Below are 21710 nucleotides of genomic sequence, written 5' to 3'. Positions count from 1 at the left end.
CTTAAGGTAGCAAAAAAAATGAAAAACAGTATAAAAATTTCAATATTTACAAGACTTATACAATTAGGTATTTAGCTATACACAGTAAGAGTGAGAATAGCCAGCGAATAATATAGTCCAGTGCAATGATTAGTAGTGAAGATGAGGAGTTTAACTGTGCAAGGTTGATCCAGTCAGTGCAAAGATTCACCAGTTACAACAGTCACTCATATTGTTATCTCTGAGACCATGATGATGAGTTAAACAGTCTTATTGCGTGTGGCAGGAAAGATTTCCTGAAGCGGTCCTTGAGACAGCGAAGCTGTCTGAGCCTTTTGGAAAAGGAGCTCCGCTGTCTGTCCAGCACAGGGTGGAGAGGGTGGTCCGGGTTATCCAAGATAGATAACAGTTTGTTCAGTGTCCTCCTCTCCACCACTGCTTCTAAAGTGTCCTGTCTGCAGCCAATGACAGAGCCAGCCTTCCTGATCAGTTTGTTCAGTCTGTTGGTGTCACTGGCTGCAATGCTGCCCCCCCAGCAGACCACAGATGAGAACAGGGCACCGGCCACAACAGACTGGTAAAAGATTTCCAGCATCTTGCTGCACACGTTGAACGACCGCAGCTTCCTCAGGAAGTAGAGTCTGCTGCAGGCCTTCTTGTACACAGCTGTGCTGTTGGTCTTCCAGCTCAGTCTGTTATCAATAGTCACTCCCAGGTATTTATATTCCTCAACCGTGTCCACATCACTACCCAGGATGCAGAGGGGCTGTGGAGCTGATCCCTTCTTCCTGAAGTCTAACACCATCTCTTTGGTCTTGTCCACATTAAGCAGCAGGCGATTCTTACCCGCCCACTCCACAAATCCGTCCACCAGCCCCCTGTACTCCTCCTCCCGTCCACCACTTATACACCCAACAACTGCAGAGTCGTCAGAATATTTCTAAAGGTGACATGACTCTGAGTTGTACTGAAAGTCTGTGGTGTATAAGGTGAACAGGAATGGAGAGAGCACAGTGCCCTGCGGGGCTCCTACATCACTCATCACCACATCAGACAGGACACCGCCCAGCCGGACAAACTGTGGCCTGTCTGTCAGGTAATCAGCAATCCAGGAGACAGAGGACCCGCCGACACCCATCAGCCTCAGCTTCCCACTCAGTAAAGAAGGCTGGATGGTGTTGAAGGCACTGGAGAAGTCAAAGAATGTGACTCTCACAATGCCTCCACTACCATCCAGGTGCGAGTGAGCTCGCTGCAGCAGATAGATGACAGCATCATCCACCCCCACACGTGGCCGGTAGGCAAACTGCAGAGGGTCGAGAGAAGGTTTCATCAGCGAATATGTGAGTGCAGCCACGACTCCGTAAAACTCAGTAAACTGCACCCACGGTACTCCCTCTGTGTTTTAATCAGCGCCGCCAGCTCGTCCATCTTGTTCGCCAGAGAGCGCACATTCCCCATTATGATGGCAGGAACAGCAGGCTTGTATCTCCACTTCCTTGCCTTCACCCTCACTCCGGCTCTGCATCCCCGGCGTCTCCTCCGTAGCTCCTTCGGGATATCGTGCCTGACCCCCGGCGACAGTACAGGTTTACTCAGCGCTAACAGCTGGTCGCGAGAGTAAACAATGGGCCTGCCACTGTGAGCGTTGCTCCGGGTTACGAGGAGTAACGAGAGCAGCAATAAAAGTGAAAAGAAGAACTTGGAGCATACAAAAACCATTGCTGTTCCGTTGCAATAAATAATAAACACAGCGAAAAACCAAAGGAAAGATAAAATAAATACTAAATAAATACTAAATAACAGTAAAAGCACCCGCAGAACTGGAGCTGCTGCAACAGGCGTCCGACCAGGACGGAGGCGCCAAGAAAAACGTGGTGGTGCTCGTGTTATGACAGACATTGGAACTCCGGTCCATAAGTAACATAATGGCCATCAGCATCCCTTTGATTCCAAACACTGGGATCTAAGATTTAGCCAGCTGCAGCATGTCAGTAACCAGTAGGGCGCAGTGCAGGGGCCAGTATGAGCAGGTGTAAGGTCACAGGGTCCACAGCGGCAGACATGGCGGAAGGTTTCTAAGACAAGACACAGCATGCTTGGTTTGAGGGTCTTACATGAGAACTGTGCAATTTGGTATGATCTGGTATCAATGTGATAGCAAGTAAATAAAGAGTCAGTATCGTCGATACCGATACGTTTTAGTACAACGTTTTTACGTTTCAGTTCTCTCTACAAGAGAAACAGGTTTTAGATATGTAGGTACTACCAAGGTGATCCGAATACACCACAAACAATGCCGTGCACGGTGGTGTGGTGGTTAGCATCGTGGCCTCATAGTAAGAAGGTTGCTGGTTTGAGCTCCAGCTGAGGGAGGCCTTTCTTTGCATGTTCTCCTCGTCTATATATGGGTTTTCTCTGGGTTTTCTCCCACCATTCGCAACCCTTCATTGGACGAAGTGGTGGTGAATGAATTATCGAGCTAGCATTGACTGAAACCAACGTTGGTATAATTATTTGTATTAATGTGCTCACCGCTGTCTTACATAACGTTCCACTGCTTCTGTTTTTTTTGGTCATGAACTCAAACTTTCACCACATTATTTTGTTTCCATCCTACAAAGTCATCATCTCTATCCGGTCTGAGTCCTCTAATGCGCCCCTAGTGGAATTCTTTGGAAACAAGCATAGTACACAAGCAAGGATGTAAACATTTGTATTTAGAGTAGAGACCTACTTGTGGTTTAAAAGTTGGTATATTGTTGGTCATAGAGCTATTTCATCTCTTTCAGATAAAACTATATAAAATATATAGACAATAGATACAAAGTCCAGAGAAGGAACCTGATGGTTATCATTCTTAGAAAAGATGAACGTTTGGGTAAGTTGCCTAAAAGCAGAATAATAAGGAACGTTTCAGGTTTGCATTTGGCTAAGCATCCCTCCTGTCACACCTGCTGGTGCAAAATGTCTCCGAGTCCTTGTGAAGCATAAAAACATTATTCTGGATAAACACACTGAATAAAAAGATTTCCTGTTATCTGATGTGAAGTAGACTCTCAAACAGAAGAGTTCGTGGCATGTGAGGTACGGATATGCAGAGAGGAATACAGGCTGAGAAAGGTCAAGAGTCTTTTGAGGAGCTTATGACATTTCTAAGTCTCACAGAAAAGACAGACTCCATCATATCGGTGGTGGTAATCTACAGCGAAACACTTGGATAGTTCAGCTTTTCATTTCCATGTGCACTAAAGATGAGCCTCTTCAAATAGATCCTGGGTCTGAATGTTCTGTTTTCCCCAAACAAAGGAAGATAAGTTAAACGCAAAACATCATCAAACATCACAGACTTCATGTCTACCACACCGCATCCAATACAATCCAGCAGCAATGTTATATAACCTGCATTTATTTCAAATCTGGTTTGTAACAAATACAGGGGATGCTTCCTTATCCGTTGCATCATTTTTGTGCGTCCTCCAGCCCACTATGTTGTAACTACATATTCAGTTAGGTTCCGTCTGCAGTTTTACCAGTAGGTCCAGTAGATGTCACTTCATCCATCACTCCATTCTTCCATTCCAGCTCTGCTCTACAGTAGTAATAAACTTCCAGTTATTTCTCTTTCTTTCTTTCTTTTTTTTTGCTCTATCTGCTGTAATACTTGTCACTGAACTTGTGAGTGTGTAGGTGTGTGTGAGAGAAGGAGTGTGCATGGACTCTATTAACGTGTCAGGCTGAGAGGCTAAAATGAAGCAGTTCCCTCCTCACAGCTTAATTAAAGACTCGAGTCCCATAATGAAATTCCTGACAGCAGGACTGTCTACGAGAACGGTTGAACAATGTCCTGCGTTTGGCTCTCCCTCTTCCTGTGTGTCTCCCCCCCCCCATACACACACACATACACACACACATACACAGTGCCAGGTAATAAACAGGACCTGGTCCAGCAGTGCTAACTGGTCCATTTTAAACCAGCATATTAAAATATTTCCATTCATCTTTGGTGGCTGACGGCCGTATAAAAGACTTTTCATTACATTGGTTTTTATTATGTGTCTTATGTTAACAGTTCGTTCACCAGTGAGAACACACTGGGGCGGCGTGGCTCAGGTAGAGCGGTCATCTTGTTGCCTGAGAGTTGCCGGTTCAATCCTCAGCCTGTCAGGTGTCCCTGAGCAAGACACCAAACCCCAAATTGCTCTTGATGGGTCGTGGTTAGCGCCTTGCATGGCAGCTTCCACCATCACTGTGTGTGTGAATGTGTGTATGATGGAAAGTGCTTTGGATAAAAGCGTGATATAAGTACAGACCATTTAAGACCATTTATTCATACATAAGGCCTCGAGGTTGATATGAAATCTGTTTACTTCACTCTGCCGGATTTACGCCAGGTGTCTGCGTTGTACGACACCTGAAGGTCCGCGATGTCATGTGTCAACAGTGTGTCAACAGCGTGTCAACAGCATGTCCGCCCGTGCCGCTAGCGTGATGCTACGGAGAAAGTTAGGAGAAAGAGTCCTGTTTGGGACTTCTTTCGTTATGACCATGCCAAAGATAAAGTGTCTTGTAGAAGAAGCAGGTGGTTCAATATGTGGAAGGAAAAAACACGAATCTGAAAGATAATTTGAAAAGCTGCACGAGAAGGTTAACCAGGAGCACCTGGACCAGGTAGCCTCTCTGCCCCCCTTCCCGGAGAGAGAAGCTTCAGCCAGGCCGAGCAGCATGGGGAGGGAAGATAAGTCACAGACACACTGTCAGTTACACACACACACAAACAGACCTACACACACACAGTCACACAAACATCCTGAAAAGCAGAATTTGAGAGGCTTAAATTGGTTTTTGTTTACAATGTTGGACAGCAGGTTATGTATGTTTAACATAGAAGGCAGTTAATTTTAACACATTTCATGTCCAGGACAATTCAAAGTGCTTTACATAAAACAAAAACATTATAGATATTAAGAAATAATAAAAGACAGCAACACATAGCAAGAATCACAATTAAGTAATAAATTACATTAAAATTATTAAAAGCAAGATGAGTTAAAAGTTACTGCAGTTTCATGCATAAAGATGAGAAAAGAAATGTTTTTAACCTGGATTTAAAAATGTCTACATTTGGTGAAAGTTTAATCTCCACTGGCAGTTTGTTCCATTTGTTTGCAGCATAACAGCTAAATGCTGCTTCTCCATGTTTAGTCTGGACTCTGGTCTGGACTCTGGCCTGGACTCTGGTCTGGACTCTGGTCTGGACTCTGGCCTGGACTCTGGTCTGGACTCTGGTCTGGACTAGTTGACCAGAGTCTTTGGATCTAAGAGCTCTGCTAGGTTTATATTCTCTGAACATATGACAGATGTATTCTGGGCCTGAACCATTCTGGGATGTAAACAAGCAGAATGGTTTAAAATCTATTCTGTGACTGACTGGAAACCAGTGTAAAGATGTTATAACTGGTGTGATGTGTTCAGATCTCTTAGTCCTGGTACAAACTAGCAGCAGCGTTTTGGATGAGCTGCAGATGTTTAATGTTCTTTTTAGGAAGTCCTGTTAAAGACCAGTACAGTAATCCAGCCTACTGGAGATGGATCATGGAGGAGTTTCTCCTGGTCTTTCTGGGAAACTAAACTTTTAATTCTGAAAAGAAAAAAAAGCCCATCAGCATCCAGCTGAGATCCATCAGTATGTTAACCAGCTGCTGCTCTGTGTTCTACCAAACACATTCACTTTCTAAAATATTCACAGCTTTATCATGTCCAGTAAAACATGTGAGGTTCTGTTAACCAGCTGCAGTGGTTTGTATTAAAGTAGCTGCACCTGTAGTTCAGTTCTTTATGTAGTTAATTATTAATTGGGTTGAGGTTGTTTATGATTAGTTAGATCTATCTTCTTTAGACTCCTGGCTGCCAAGGACTGAACTGTCTCTTAAACGGATTCCTGTTATGTTGATGTGTGTCTTTAGTATGTCTCAGAAGCAGCATTGCATACATTGTTTTACTTAAGGCTGTTATCTTTGGGCTGTTGTATTTGATTTGTCGATGCTGTTCATGTTTCCTCCTGATACAGTTTTTAAAAATTGTGTCTTGTTAAGTTTTTATTATACAATGCTTATTCTGATTATTTTGAATTTTGCACCTGACAAATACCATAAAAAACTAAAACTAACACTAAATCTAATAAAAACTAAACTAAAACTAAGCATTTAAAAAAAAAAACGAAAACTAATAAAAACTAGAAGATTTTCTCTAAAAACTAATTAAAACTAACTGAATTTGAAAATAAAAAGTCGAAACGAAATAAAAACTAAAACTAATAAAAAATCCAAAACCATTATAACCTTGGGTGGAGGTTTGATTAGCGGAACATCCGCCCGTCACCATGGCGAACCGCGGTGGAGGCTGGAACCAGTTTCACTGCGGTCGCGTTTCCACTGGGAGAAACTGGAGAACGTTTGGTTCATTTGCTGCTTCACACCTTGTCTGACCGTCCTCCCGGTTACACATGAACAACGTTTCTGTTTCTGGTTGGATGAACCAGAATCTGTTAAGTTAAACGAAGGAATGAGACCATTTTTTTAAACTTTAATGTAATTTGTTCTCTTCTCGTTTCTGCTTGCTGTCGTCTTTCTAACTTCTCTGCTCTCTGACAACTTCCAGGTATCTGGTCTGACGGCAGCAACACATTTAGTGTCGGTCAGGTCTGGAATCCCATCCCAGGGATGTTGACTGGAACATCCACAGGCACAACACGGATGTAGCATTATTATTTTTGTGTGAAAAGCTAGCTGTAGCAGCCGAGCCGCGTAGCAGTACGACTGCTTCGTTTATCTTTTTGCCACCAACGTGCAGGTCATGTGATCAGAGATGAAAGCTGAAAATGGTCTATAGGAAGGATTTTCATGCTGCACCTTTGCTGCATAGATTGCCGGGGCTCTAAGGGTTAATACGTGACCTATGAAAAGAAGCTGTTCTCCTGTGAACTACATCATGCTCTGGGGAATCTGGTGGAGCTCGGCTCTATTTTTCCAGATGGCTAACCAATTTACAAACTTCAGTGGTGAGTTTTGGAACATTCAAAGAATACATGCTCAGATCCGGGTCATTCCCTGGTCCCTAAAGATCTGGGTGGGGGAGGTATGGCTCCAAATGATGTCAAACATTAAGCTTTTTGCAGTATTTGTACTTTGAAGCATTATCCAGCTCTAAATGCTGCGTAGACAGACGCGTAACTGTCCCCATCGTAGGCTTTGCTTGAATTAACAGGCATATTTGCAAATGTTCGATGCTTTGCTTCCATGTGCAAAGCTTCTATAATTCAGATGAACTGCTGTCCCCACAGTCCAAATGATGGAGAGACTTTCAAAAATCAAAGCAAAAACATTCCCAAAAGAAGAAAGCAAAGTTGTGTTTAACTCCCGCCTGCAGCCTGGATGCACATGGTGGCACGCTGAACGTTAGCTTAGCACAAAATCCCCCTCATACAAACCAATCCCCCCACATCAGTAAGGAAATAATGAGATGTGCAGCTCACCGTCTGAGTGGGTGGTGATGCTGACGGTCTCAGATGCGGTTCCTGGTCCGTAGCGGTTCATTGCTAAAACCCGAACCGTGTATTCTGTGAACTTGTTGAGTCCATCCATCTTGTAGTTGAGTCCACTCACCTCCACGCTCTTAACAGACACAGCGATGGCAGTTTGTCATATTTCTGACGTAACTACAAGTTTCACCGGACTCCAGACAAAGAAAGATGTCAGTGTGTTACCTGCTCCTTGCCAGATGGGCTTTCGGTCCACAGTAGTCTGTATCCCAGAATGGGCCCATTGGGATAGTTGGGAGGCTCCCAGCTCACCTGGATGGATGTCGGAGACAGAGCCAGAGCTCGGAGAGACTCCACCCTGCTGGGAACCTGCACTGTGGAGACACACAGAGATAACATGACTCGTCTCACCTCATGACTAAGGAGAATCTGCTGACTGGGATCAGGATGTCTGGTGAGACGGTTCTTCTGTCACAGAAAGCAATAACAGCGAAAATATCAGGTATTTTCATACATTTCTGGGGGCCGATGAAACTCCTGCTCTGGTTCTGCACTGATTTACTGAGGACTTGGATAAATCTGGAAAAATCAACTGAAGATAAAATGCATTTCATACCAACATGAGCACAGGAACATTTTGACAGCTTATTATGGCTGAAACACAAGTCCCACCTAACCGTCACACTGTGGTCGCCGGCTTTAACCCTCAGCATTCTGAGCCTATCATGCCATTAAATACCTTGAATTTGGCCTTCATATATCACATAAAGACATATTTCCCATGTGAATGTTAGCTATATTTGTCTTTACCACAGCCTGTAAAATCTGATCATCATACTTTATTAAGATAGTGGTCTTAAAAATACACAATAATCATAAAATCCAATTGTATTGTAGCATTAGCTGAATGCACCGCTTTTTCTGTGACAAACGATGAAAAATTATGAATACATTTAAAAAAAATGCAACATCTGTCCATCCCACCTCTATGCTCAGCTTTTAAATGAATAAATGATCATATCTTCGGTTATTACCTGTCTGTCAACGTCAAACTGGGAGTTTCTACACTTTGATTTAGGTTGAACACAGTTCCAGCTCAGGTTTTTCTTAGAGGGGAGAAGATTTGGAAGATTTTTAAAAGGAACAACCTGCATACTCAATTTTGCTGCTCATCCCACAAATGCATTTTATTTACAGATGTGGGTCCTTTAATGTAAGACGAGTTTATCTGCAGCACGATGCAGCGACAGAATGATTCAAAGAGCTTTACAGAAAACAAGAAGCATCATTTAACATTAAAAACAAAAGAAAAGGAAAAAGAAAGAACACTGGATAAAACCGCATTAAAACATGACCAGGTCAAAAGATTCCAGCTTAAAGAACCAGATCCAGATCTGGACTCTAAATAAAAACTAGTCCATGCAGCAGAGAACAGGTGGGTCTTTAACCTGGATCTAAATAAACTGAGTGTTTCAGCTGATTTGAGGCTTTCTGGGAGTTTGTTCCAGACATGTGGAGCATAGAAGCTGAATGCAGCTTCTCCATGTCTGGTTCTGACTCTGGAACTGATAAAAAACCTGGATCCAGATGACCTGAGGGTTCTGGTAGGTTCATACTGGGTCAGGAGGTCTCTGATGTATTTTGGTCCTAAACCATTCAGAGCTTTCTAGACCAGCAGCAGAACTTTAAAGTCCATCCTCTGACGGACCGGCAGCCAGTGTAAAGACCTCAGAGCTGGACTGATGTGGTCCACTTTCTTGGTCTTAGTGAGGACTGGAGCAGCAGAGTTCTGGATCAGCTGCAGGTGTCTGACTGATGTTTTAGGTAGAACCTGTAAAAACACTGTTACAATAATCAAGCCGACTAAAGATGGAAGCTGGACTAGTTTTTCCAGGTCCTGCTGAGACATCACATCTTTTACCCTTGATATGTTCTTAAGCTGATAGTAGGCTGACTTTGTAGTTCCCTTCATGTGGTTCTCAAAGTTTATGTCTGAGTCCATTAATACACCCAGATTTCTGGCCTGGTTGGTGGTTTTTAGTCTGAGTCCTGTGGGCAGGATGTCCAAGCAGCAAGAGGAGTTCAGCTGACGTAAGATGTCGTCCAGATCTTTGCTGTTAATGGATTAAACTGTGTCATGGTGCTTAAACTGGTTTTCATGGACCAGTATGTCTCCTGAACCTGCTGCTGATGAACCAACTGCTGATATTCTGGATTCTGTCTGTGAAGAATTTGGTGAACTCATTGCAGCCTCAGTGGAATAAAGTTCAGGTTCTACTAAAACAGGAGGATTTGTAATCCTGTCGACAGCAGCGGATAAGACCCGAGCTTTATGACAGTTTCTGCTAATAATTTTAGAGAAATAGGACTTCCTGCATTTCTCAGGTGTAAATTGTAAGAGTGAAGTTTCTCTTTATACATGTCATAATGAACCTGCAGATGTTTTTCTCCATCTGCGCTCAGCTTTCCGACACTCTCTTTTTCCATTTTTCACTAGTGTGGTTGAAGGTAAATGAACAGACGTTTCATTGGTAGAAGATTTAACAGCAGTCAGCGATGTTACAACAAGAAATAATCCACTACTTTTTATGCAAGATTTAAGTATGACATGCGTTTCCTGTCTTTATCAAAGAAAAAACAACCAGTTATTCAAACATTACAAATTTATTCAGACTAATTTGGGCATCATTGTGAAACTCGCTGCAAATGAAATAACATTCCCTGTGAATTTCATCTCACTGGTGATGACACAGCAGCTAAACATGGTAACTGGTGAGAGAATAAAATCTCTGGGAAACAGTGAAGAGCTGGGGGACTCAGCCCTGTCAGCAGATGATAGTTAATCGTTTACAGATATGTTGATTGTTAAGATCATAACTCCACTATCGCCACCACACAGTCTGAAATCTGGCTCATGCAAAAAAAAAAATCCTGGCTGTGGGTTTCCATTAAATCTGAATGAAGCCGTTGGCTCCTGGATTCACACACTGATCTTTTAACAGTATGACCACTTCACTTAAGTTGTGGTGACCTGCTCAATGTTTCACACTTTTCCATTGCAGAAAGATCCTCCCTTGTGTCTCAGACTGCATGGAAACTGGAACAAGCTCCTGCAGTAGTTTCCCCAGAAATGAAGCTCTCACCTGGCTGAGGTTTTATCAGTGACCTAAGCAGATGGAAGATGAAAAACCCAAACGTTTCATTGTCTGAAATCCTCCATGAATCATCTGGCACACAGTGCAGGGTGTAACGTGCAGGGCTGGTTCATGGAGGGTCCAGTGGAGCATATGGAAATAAAAGACCTTTTATAAAAAAGTTTAGAATTTAGAAAAATAACTGATTATTAAAACTAAGGTCATCGACCAATATATCCATCACTTATTATTCCTAGAAAAACCTGCTTTGAGCCAAATGAGGGTCAGCTGGTTCACCACATCTGCTGCTTTTATGACCTTTACACCCTCTTTCTGAAACGCCTAGACAAAGAGTCTGGACAGACAGATATTTTCCCCATGTGGACATGTGGTTGGACAGGTGAGGAACAGATGGTGAACACGTGGTGGTGGACACATGGTGGTGGACAGGTGGGGGGGGATGATGCTGCATCTGGGCACATAAGGTTTAGCCAGATAAAGGGTTGTTAATACTGAATATTTGTTAGAATAGCATTGTCTTGGGGGGGTACCTGGGAGGGACTGTGTCCCCCACGGCTGCCCTTAGAACCCACCCTCGGTAACAAAACCTGTTTATTCCATGATCAACAGTCCAATAGCATTGATCCAAAATGAAAATATCAATCACTGTGCATGTGTGTGTGTGTGTGTATGTGTGTGGGTGTGTCTGTGTGTGTGTCTTACGGTCTGGCTTGGTGGTGATCCTGAGGGGGGCGGAGCTCTCTCCAGGCCCCACCTCATTGTAAGCGATTACTCTGAAGGTGTAGCTCTCCTCTGGTTTCAGGTTGGAAACCGTCAGTTCCAGAGACTCCGGCTCTGACACGTTCACTGACCTCTCCCTAGTGCAGGAAAACACAGTGAAAGCAGAGAGAAACTTAGAGGTGATCTTCTAAAATCCACTGACTGTCTGTGGAGTCGCCTCCATCATCACAGCGCAGATAATCAGAGCTGTAATCTGTGTAATCCCTTAGCTAATCCACAGATTACTGCACCTCTTCAACCTAGCGTTTTTACGAGTAATCACCAAATCTCTGGGGAACCAAACCCCGCGGCAACAGCGAGCACGTTTCCAACGTAGCATCCCACACACAGAGGGTCGGCTCATTCGGAAGGAGCCCTATACAGATAATATCTATCAAGCTTATTTACTCAATACAGAAAGTATTCGCAAGGATCGAGCACGCGTTCACTTTCACTTCATGTCTTCACTTTATTTATAGGAGATAATTCATCCTTAACTTTGGAGGCGAAATACTGTAAAACTGGTTTGCAGCCTTCAACAAGCATTAGAGAATAAAAGGTTATTTAATCAGGATCAGGGTGTTCTAAAGACTGTAACACAGCATAGAGTCAGGGAAGAGTTTGAGATTCTGGAAAATACTCATCACTAACCACAACTATGGCCACAGAATAACAGCTTTGAGCAACAGGTTGGAGGTGGAGTCCAGCAGAAGGTCTCACTCTGCTGGTCCGTCAAAGTCTTTGATGTAACTGTCTAGATGATGTCTCCTGTTCCCTGAACCAGTCTCTCACAGTCTGAGCCCCATGAATCCTGCACTGAACCATCAGGGAAGATGGAATAACCTAGACCTGATCCTAGACCTGAACCTAGACCTGATCCTAGACATGAACCTAGACCTGAACCTAGAGCTGTACCTAGAGCTGTACCTAGACCTGAACCTAGACCTGAATCTAGGCCTGAACATAGACCTGAACCTAGACCTGAATCTAGGCCTGAACATAGACGTGAATCTAGAGCTATACCTAGACGTGAACCTAGACATGAACTTAGACCCGAATCTAGACCTGAACATAGACCTGAACCTAGAGCTGTACCTAGACCCAAACCTAGAGCTGTACCAAGACCTGATCCTAGACCTGAACCTAGATCTAGACCTGTACAGCAGTACTAGGCATGATGCTGCATCCCTTCATTCTCCTCTCTTCTTACCCTGATTCTCCATCACTCTGGACCAGGGTAGACCTGGACTCATCAGACCACATGACCTTCTTCCATGGCTCCAGAGTCCAGTCTTTATGCTCCCTAGAGACCTGAAGCCTTTTTCTCCGGTTAGCCTCACTGGTTAGTGGTTTTCTTCTGGCTCCACTGCTGTTCAGTCCCTTGAGTTTCTGTTCATGTGGAAATGTTCTAACTTTCACTATTAAACATGGTCCTGAGTTCTACTGCTGTTTTTCTTCCATCTGGTTCAACCAAACATTGAACCACCGATCATCATCATTCAGGATGTGTTTCTGACCACGTTTCTTCCTGGAAGACGATGGTTCCCTCCATCCTTCCAGTTTTAATGATGGTTGGACAGTTCTGAACCCAGTTCTAGTAGTTTCTGCTTCCCCATCGACGGCTGGATCGGCGCACATCAAATCTATTTCTGTTCAGCTGCCTTTATATAGTACTGCAATACGTAGCTTTATAACTTTTAGTAATGTTTACTTCTGACTCATAAAAGAAGTTATTTGAACTGGGAGTGGCTACTTCTACTTCACATTCAAGGCCTTCTCCTTATTTATTGTTTTAAAGGGAACAATAAATGAGCCAGAAATGATTTCCAGCTAACCTGTTAACTCTTTCTGAGTACATCCAGTCCAAAAGGTGTGAAATAAGTGTTTGTCCACATGTCGTCAACACAGCGGTGACGGAGCTGCGATGCATGGATAGTGAAACGTGAAAACCATGACCAGGCAGGTTGTGTCTGCGACCTTCTGCCAGCGGAGATGAAACCTTCTTTAAATCCAGGTGAAACGTTTCTGGTCTCATCGTCTCTGCAGGAAATCTGCTGCTTTTTAAGGTTTTTATTGCATCATCTGTAACGCTGTTAATGTTTAATGTAAAGAACTTTGAATTAACTTCTACATGAAATGTTCTGTAGAAATAAACTCGCCTTTTCTATACGAACGATGCAGATATGACAGCCAATCCTAAAAAAACTGCAGGTATGACCAAGGAGAAAAGCGTGTGTGAAGAAGTGGAATGACGTGGCTTGATGTCTCCGGAACGCCGGGTCCAGGCTGGGGTTCGCTGACCAGTACGTGGGCATCGTCATGCAGGTCGGGGAACAGAATAAAGTTTGTTCAACTATTATTGTAAACAAGTTTCACGCTGTGGACCATCGTAGCATGAGTCCAGGGTACTTAGCTGGTTGCTACCATGCACCAGTGGCGTTAGGACAGCATGTGCAGCTGTGCAGGAGACTGACTGGTTTACCACCTGCTACTCAGCAGCTGCTGGTGTTCCTGTCAGGTCAGAAACTGCTGAATAAGACATCAAACACTGTATTCCTTCTCAGACATGAAATTCCAGCAGTCTGAGTCCAGCCAGACTTCGTTTCATGTCTGGGGGTTTTCATGCAACTTGGACCTATTTACAGTTACCGATGACAGAGCGATATGAGCGCTGACTCAGAGTATTTCATTGTCTGACTGCTTCGATCCTGGCCTGTCCTAGGAACTTGTAGTCATTGTAGTTGATCCTGACAGGCAGCGACTTTCCTCCAGGGGACAAACCATCCCAGTAAAATACTCCAGACTGTAAGGTTGACTTACAGACTTTTTTCCACATCTCTGTAGTGAGGGGTTTCAGCTTGTTGTTTAGACTCTGCTGGCCTCTTCGATGTGGATTAATTTTTCGGATGAAGGGTTTATGCACTGCACTCCCACTATAGTGTCCTTCCCCAGGGTCACCAGAGCGTCCATGCTCTCAGCCTGATTGTCTGCTACTGAAATACTCACTGCTCTTCTCTTTTAAGGCCAGCTAGCGGTCCTGAATGCAAAGGGTGCGGTGGTTTCAGCTTCTGGCATTTTCACATGTGGCACTGAAGCACAGGTGGCACGGACTTCGGGCTCATATGACTGGCCAGAAAGCAGGTTTTCAACTGGTGCTGGTACCTGAATCCGCTCTTCTATGCCTCAGAGCATGGTCACATGGTTGCTGCTGGTAAGGACCTGAACCTTTTCACCACTTAATTCTGCAGGTTTTCCCATTAAAATAAGACACATCTCCAGAGACAGATCTCCAGTGCTCTACCACCCAGAAATCTCCATTACAACCCCTGTATGTCCAGGCAGTTTGTTTTTCCTTTTAAAGGTAAAATAGAAAGTTAAAGGTAGTTTATATGTATAGCACATTTCATGTACAGGACAATTCAAAGTGCTTTACATAAAACAAAGATATTACAGATATTTAGAAATAGTAAAAGGCATCAACACATAATCACAATAAAATATTAAATTACATTAAAATGATTAAAAGTAAGATAATAAAAAAAAGGAAGAAAAAAAATAGATTTATTTAATTTCCTAAATGGAAACTGGGAAAACCGGGGCCTGGATTTGATTTCAGTTTTTTCTTCCAGTTATGTGACCTGGAAGTTATGTCCGCTACGTGTACGCTGTGTCGACTACACATCCAACAGCGTTGAGCCCAGTAATGATAAATACATGCGAGTTGAAATATTAATGACTTTATTCCACACGTGCATTTCAGCCCTGCGCACATTTCCTAGGCCTCTGCTTGAAGATGGCCTCACTGCAAGCGCGAGGTCTGTGTGAACAGGAGTCAGAAGGTGCGTTTCCATTACCTCTAAAATTGCACAAAAGCTAAATATCGCAATAAAAAATATGGAAACACCTATCTTTTAAAAAAAAAACTCAAATATCGCTAAAAAGTTTCTAAGCTCTCATGAAGTGGTTTTTCAGACGTGTCAATATAGAAGTATATCGCAAAAGTGTCATGGAAACACTTTTCTTGCATTTACGCTTCGTGACGTAGCAGGTCACGTGACCAGTTCATTTCAAATAGCATGAAATAATTAAAGAATTAAAGAAATTAATTAAAGAAATTAATTAAAGAAAAAAATATAATCGTCATTCTTTATAGCAAACAACGGCAAAATGCAAGAGTTTTACAAAGATCAAAGCGGACTCTCGCGGGACCAGATTTTACAAAAATAACGGCTAATGCGCTAAACACCATTCAATAGACACACCTGCAAATCGCAATTGCACTTTATCGAAATGTTAGAAATAAAATTTTTATTTTACGAAATACTGTAATGGAAACGCGGCTATAGAGGAAATGTGTGTCAGTAGACGTGTTACTGGCGAACAATACATGTCACATAGCATGAATAAACAAAGTCAGGTGTGCTTAAAACTACAAACCCTGTTCAGGATGAACATGAATATTTGGGGAATAATGCAGCTGCAGCTCTAAACCTGATCATAGGTCAATGTGTGAACATCATCTCTGCAAAGACCAGCTCCGGTAAAGCCAAGCAGAACTAAACTGGAGGTTTGAGTCCACAAGTTCTGGCGAGGTTGCCAGTTTAGCACTGCAGTCCCCCAACTGGGTGACCTCAAGTTAGTTTAAGAAATTATATTTTCTGTGTGAGAGAATGTTTTTTTTCCAACTGGATCTGTAGATATCGAGCATTTGGAATGATTCTAGTTGGCCAGCAGCGGTGGGCTCTGGCGTCTCCTCAACATGAGCTGAACTTCCAGAACCTTCCAGTGGGATTTCTCCCACAGAGGAATGCAAACCAGACTCAGGAAGTTAAGTCTGTTGGAACATTGAGCTGATGATAGGTTACAAACCTGCTCTGAAGCACTTTCTGATTAAATCACCTACAAAAAAACCTAAACATGACAGAAAACTCCATCCTTTACAAAAACAGGAAAAATCTGCTATCATTCACTGATAATGTCACTCTGCTGTTAGTCCATCACTTTGGTACAAACATGTTTCTTTCAGATTTATAGATTTATAACTTTTATATGGATATCCAGAATCAGCCTTTGGTATCTTTCCTGTTTTTGTGATCTCCTGACAGCTTTCCTGCTGTGTGTCTCTCAATAGCTTCAGTATCAAGTTTGCACTGAATTGAAACCCAAAATTTCATGTTGATATCAGAATTAACTGTAATAACTTTGGTCCTTCCCACCCAGCACAAACCTGCAGTTTGTATAACTAAATACCTCCATCAGAGTTAGTGCACTTCAGCATGCTTAGGTTAGCATGCTTAGGTTAGCACGTTAAGTTAGCATGCTTACATAGGCACGCTTAGGTTAGCATGTGTAGGTTAGCATACTTAGGTTAGCACACTTAGGTTAGCACGCTTAGGTTAGCACGTTTAGGTAAGCATGCTTATGTTAGCACGCTTAAATAGGCACGCTTAGGTTAGCATGCGTAGGTTAGCACACTTAGGTTAGCACACTTAGGTAAGCACGCTTAGTTCAGAACGCTTAGGTTAGCATGCTTAGGTTAGCAGACTTAGGTTAGCATGCTTAGGTTAGCACGTTTAGGTAAGCACGCTTATGTTATCACGCTTAGGTTAGCACGCTTACTTAAGCACGTTTAGGTTTGCATGCTTAGGTTAACACATTAATGTTAACATGCTTAGGTTAGCACACTTAGGTTAGCACACTTAGGTTAGCACGCATAGGTTGGCATACAGTGCTAACGCACATGGTGAAACATGGCTTTACATCCAGCAGTAATGTTATCTGAATGCTCTTTTTATTTCAGATTTATATATCACTCAGCTAGGGTTAGGACATACACAGGGAATAACTGGCTGCTCAACAACACCTGCTACAAGTTGCGTAAAATTCTCAAAGAGTCTACAAAGAAGTGAGAGCTAAGAGCAGTAATTTGTTTGAATCTGATGACGCTCATCTCAGATGGATTTCCTGATTGTCTGTGCTCCCTTTAACCTGATTGGTTCAATACATGTTTCTGTAACTGTGTTTAAAGAACAAAAAAACGTGTGTTTTGTGAAGTGAACCATGCGGCTGTTGTAGGTGATTGTACTGAGGGGGAATGGATGGGTGCAGCCTAATACTACTCACATGGAAACGGTGGTAATTATGGGTTTGCTAACGTTCTGGAAATCACAGTGTGATTTGTAAGACAGGTACTGAGCTTTTTATCCATCCTTTCTGTGCCCTTTTTCATGATTTTCACTTCAACTCTTGATCTGTCTAAATATTTCTGTATTTCTGTCAGCAAGTGTCCTGCAGGTCATTACAGCCTAGACAAAGTGGGATCCTTCTCTTTGTATCTTCTCCTTTTGTCCCTCTTTCATTGCTTCTCTCAGCCTCCTCACTTATTTTCTGCAAGTTATTAGTACTGACAAAACCCATCTCTGTGTTTTTCTCCAAGTCACTGGAGCTGACAAAACCTCTGCCTGCTCCTTCTGTAAGTCATTACAACTGACAGATTCTCTTTATTGTATTGTTCTAGGACTAAACTTTACTTACTGCTTTTCCAGCATGCTTTTCACAGCCCTGAATCTCTGCAGGCTGAATTGTCTTGAGGTAACAAAGCTTAAAAGGCTGGATGTGAGAGCCTCTAACATCAGCCCAAGATTTGCTGATGTCACGTGAAGCATTTAGAGCTGTGGATCTAAGGACAGAGGCATTGTTACTGACAATTTTTTTATGTAAAAACTCAACTGTTTCCTATTTATTCTTATTGTTTTTATTACCCTGCCAACGGAATGCAATAAAAAGTAAAAATCAACAGGAAAACATCCTTCACACGTGTTAGCTTAAAACCATGTAAGATCCAGGGCATATTCAGCAGGCTCTGTGTAGTTGCATTTTGCTGCCACTGGGGGGCAGCGTTAGCATAAAGTGAAGTAATGTGAGCCATGGCTGCTCTCGGACGGGTCGCTGATGTTTTTGCTGCTTTATCTTTGCTTGCTGTGGAAAACATGGACGATATCATGAAAATTGTTCAACAGCTGTTTTAATACATCAAGCTGGGAGTGAGAACTGGTTGTTGATGCTTTTATGTGCGACGTGTTTACAGCATGATGTAACACACCGATGACCTGTGGACAGGGACGGGCTGGCCATATGGCATACTGGACATTTTACTAGTGGACCAATGTGGTTTTTGGGCCAACACAGTTCATTTACTGGTCTGACTGGTCCATAAAAATCTATAGATCCAACACCCAACTAACACTGGACCAACCTGCTCAAATAAACTATGGTCACTATGGTCCCTGTGCTTGAATAAGTTATTCATCCAAATATTCAGAACGTTCTATCATGACCACCGGACCATGAAACAAGCTGAACTGCAGCTCATTGGTTCTTTACTTAACCCTCTAACCCCATATGTGATCCATACAGTTTCTGGGACCTTTTGGGTCACTTTATAATAAAAACATTGCTCAAAACCCCATTGAACATAATCTGATTCTTGTTTTCTGCCCTCTGGTGGACACTTTCTGCACTACAATAATCATGATTTGTCACACGGTGATAAACTGTCAATATCCCAAAATTTCTTTTTTATTTTTGTTATTTCTTTTTTTTAACCTTTTGTTAAAGGGTCAAATGAAGACGTCAGATTAAAAATTTTAGAATTTTCTCTCCATTTTGGGCTATAAAGAGTTAACTGAGACCAGAATGAACCGATCAGAAGCTTTAAACCCCTCTGTTTCCGTAGCAGTGGATGCAGCTACCTGTCAGAGCCGAGGAGAACCTGTACGGTAAAACAGAAAAAAGAAACTGCTACAGATGATTGATGTTTGTCACGGCAGGACCTTCGTCTGCTGCTGTTGATGATGATGTAAGAAGCTACACTGCTTTCACATCACTGAGGTTCTGTTCTGAGTAAAGCTGCTTCAGACATGTGAAAAAGCCGAGGCAACCATGATAAATTAGAGTATGAGTGATTATAAGCAGGTAGATTCTTGGAGAAGTTGCCCCTGGACATGAGCCTCTTGAATGAAAAGTTCTCAGTTCTGAACGTAGCCCTGGAGGTAGAATAAAAATTCATCAGACCAAGACGTGGGATAGAGAAAAAAGAAGTGTCTTACCTCTCAACTCCGTCCTGGGAATAATAGACACCATAGGTCTGCACACCTCCTCCTGTCTCCGCTGGAGGGCGCCAGCTGAGTCGGACGAATCGGCTGGACACTAGGACAGGGACCAGGTCGCGGGGGGCAGAGGGAAGGGCAACGCCTGGGCTGGGGGACACTGGTGGGGGATCAGAGGAGGAGGAGTAAGTCAAAGGGGAGCCAGAAGGAGTTGGAGGAGGACCAGGGGAAAGGGGGGGTGTGAAGGCAGGTCTATACTGAGTGGGCGTGGCCTCTGTTATCAGTTCATTCAGGGGAAGGAAGGGATGGGGAGGGAGGACAAGCAGCAATGAGAACAAAAAGAGGACGGAGGGGAGGTGCAGGAGGCGAGTGCGGGTGGTGGAGCAAATAAAAAACAGAAAAGGAGCGATGAGATGAGCAGATAAGGAAGGTAAAAGACAAGAAGGAGGAAAAGGAGGAAGAAGAGTGGTAAAGAAGGTCACAGGCAGGAAGAAAAAGCAGCAGAGCATCTGAAGCGTCAATCAACAAACATCTGAATTTGCATGATCCTGATAGGATGGTCGCTAGTCAGGTGATACAGCATCACCATCAGACACCTTTCTAACCAGGAGAAGCTCAATCAGACAAAAACATTTAAATGCTGAGCTGATGATAAAACAAACTGAATGTTGACCATCATTAATTCAACAGTCCAAATATACGTTTAGCTAATTTTGATGCAACGTTGACATTCATATTGTATCATAAAACGGCGTTATATGAGGATATCTGGATTATATTCACAGAATAGACGCTGGAGTAGAACACAGTTTCTAACACCTGTCGTTAGAAACCTGCTCTCTGGGCAGAGAGCTAATTACTAGCTCGCTAGCCAACTAGGAAAATGCTAATATTTACAACCACGACAATAAAAAAAAAAGTCAGCATATTGCGTAAAATATAGATAAAAACAGAATCCCGTCATGGTCTCTTGGTTTTTGGTTTAGTTGTTTTATGTCCTGCTGGTTCATGTTTGTTTCTGTCTGGTTTCCTGTGTTTGTAGTTCATCCCCCTCCTGTATTTCATCCTGTTTTACCTCCTGTTCATTAGCACCCAGTTTAATGAGCTCATTTGCTTCACCTGCTTCTGTTCCTTGTCCCCAGCGTCTATAGACCCCATGGTTTATATTTCTGCCAGACCTTTGTCTGAGTCTCCTCTGTCTTTTCTGTAGGTCCAACAGTCCCCATGGTGAAAAACTTTTTCTTTTGAGGTCACACTGACCTTTATTACGTGGATTCCTGGAACCTCCATTGCACCGAAGCATCTGGAAGCTGAGAAACCATACTTCCTAACTTGCCTTGGGATCATGTTAAAGCAGCATGTTGCTGCACTACGGTGGCCGGGAAGTACAAACAACATTGCATCCAGTGAAACACTTTTACAAGTGCAGGTAGTCTATAAACGTATGTCGTAGAAGAAAAGCAAAGTCTTGAAAACACCTTTATTGAAGTCTGAGTTGATTATAATGCTGGTAAAGTAAAGTAACACAATCTGATGGCTATCATAAAGCAATGCCGAGATAAAGCAACTGCGAGATAACGCAACAGAGAGATAACGCAACGGCGAGATAACGCAACTGCGAGATAACGCAACAGAGAGATAACGCAACGGAGAGATAACGCAACAGAGAGATAACGCAACAGCGAGATAACGCAACAGCGAGATAACGCAACGGCGAGATAACGCAACGGAGAGATAACGCAACTGCGAGATAACGCAACGGAGAGATAACGTAACGGCGAGATAACGCAACGGCGAGATAACACAACTGCGAGATAACGCAACTGCGAGTTAACGCAACTGCGAGATAACGCAACTGCGAGATAACGCAACAGCGAGATAATGCAACGGAGAGATAACGCAACAGCGAGATAACGCAACAGCGAGATAACGCAACGGAGAGATAACGCAACAGAGAGATAACGCAACAGCGAGATAACGCAACGGAGAGATAACGCAACGGAGAGATAACGCAACGGAGAGATAACGCAACGGCGAGATAACGCAACGGCGAGATAACGCAACGGAGAGATAACGCAACGGCGAGATAACGCAACGGCGAGATAACGCAACTGCGAGATAACGCAACTGCGAGTTAACGCAACGGAGCGATAACGCAACAGAGAGATA

The 21710-nt window shown here is 43.1% G+C and overlaps 1 protein-coding gene across 1 annotated transcript in view; it reads right to left on the bottom strand.

Moving 5' to 3' along the window:
- Positions 1 to 21710, bottom strand: part of dcc (DCC netrin 1 receptor) — a 385109-nt gene that overhangs the window by 144902 nt on the left and 218497 nt on the right. Inside the window, 4 exon segments of the mRNA XM_041969439.1 lie at positions 7514 to 7652; positions 7745 to 7893; positions 11377 to 11531; positions 19542 to 19701. Coding sequence (XP_041825373.1) covers positions 7514 to 7652; positions 7745 to 7893; positions 11377 to 11531; positions 19542 to 19701 — 603 coding nt within the window.

This window comes from Melanotaenia boesemani, chromosome 19 (genome assembly GCF_017639745.1).
Source record: "Melanotaenia boesemani isolate fMelBoe1 chromosome 19, fMelBoe1.pri, whole genome shotgun sequence".
In the NCBI taxonomy this organism is placed as follows: domain Eukaryota; kingdom Metazoa; phylum Chordata; class Actinopteri; order Atheriniformes; family Melanotaeniidae; genus Melanotaenia; species Melanotaenia boesemani.
Note: the sequence above shows the minus strand (reverse complement) of the source record. Positions and strands in the feature narration are given on the sequence as shown.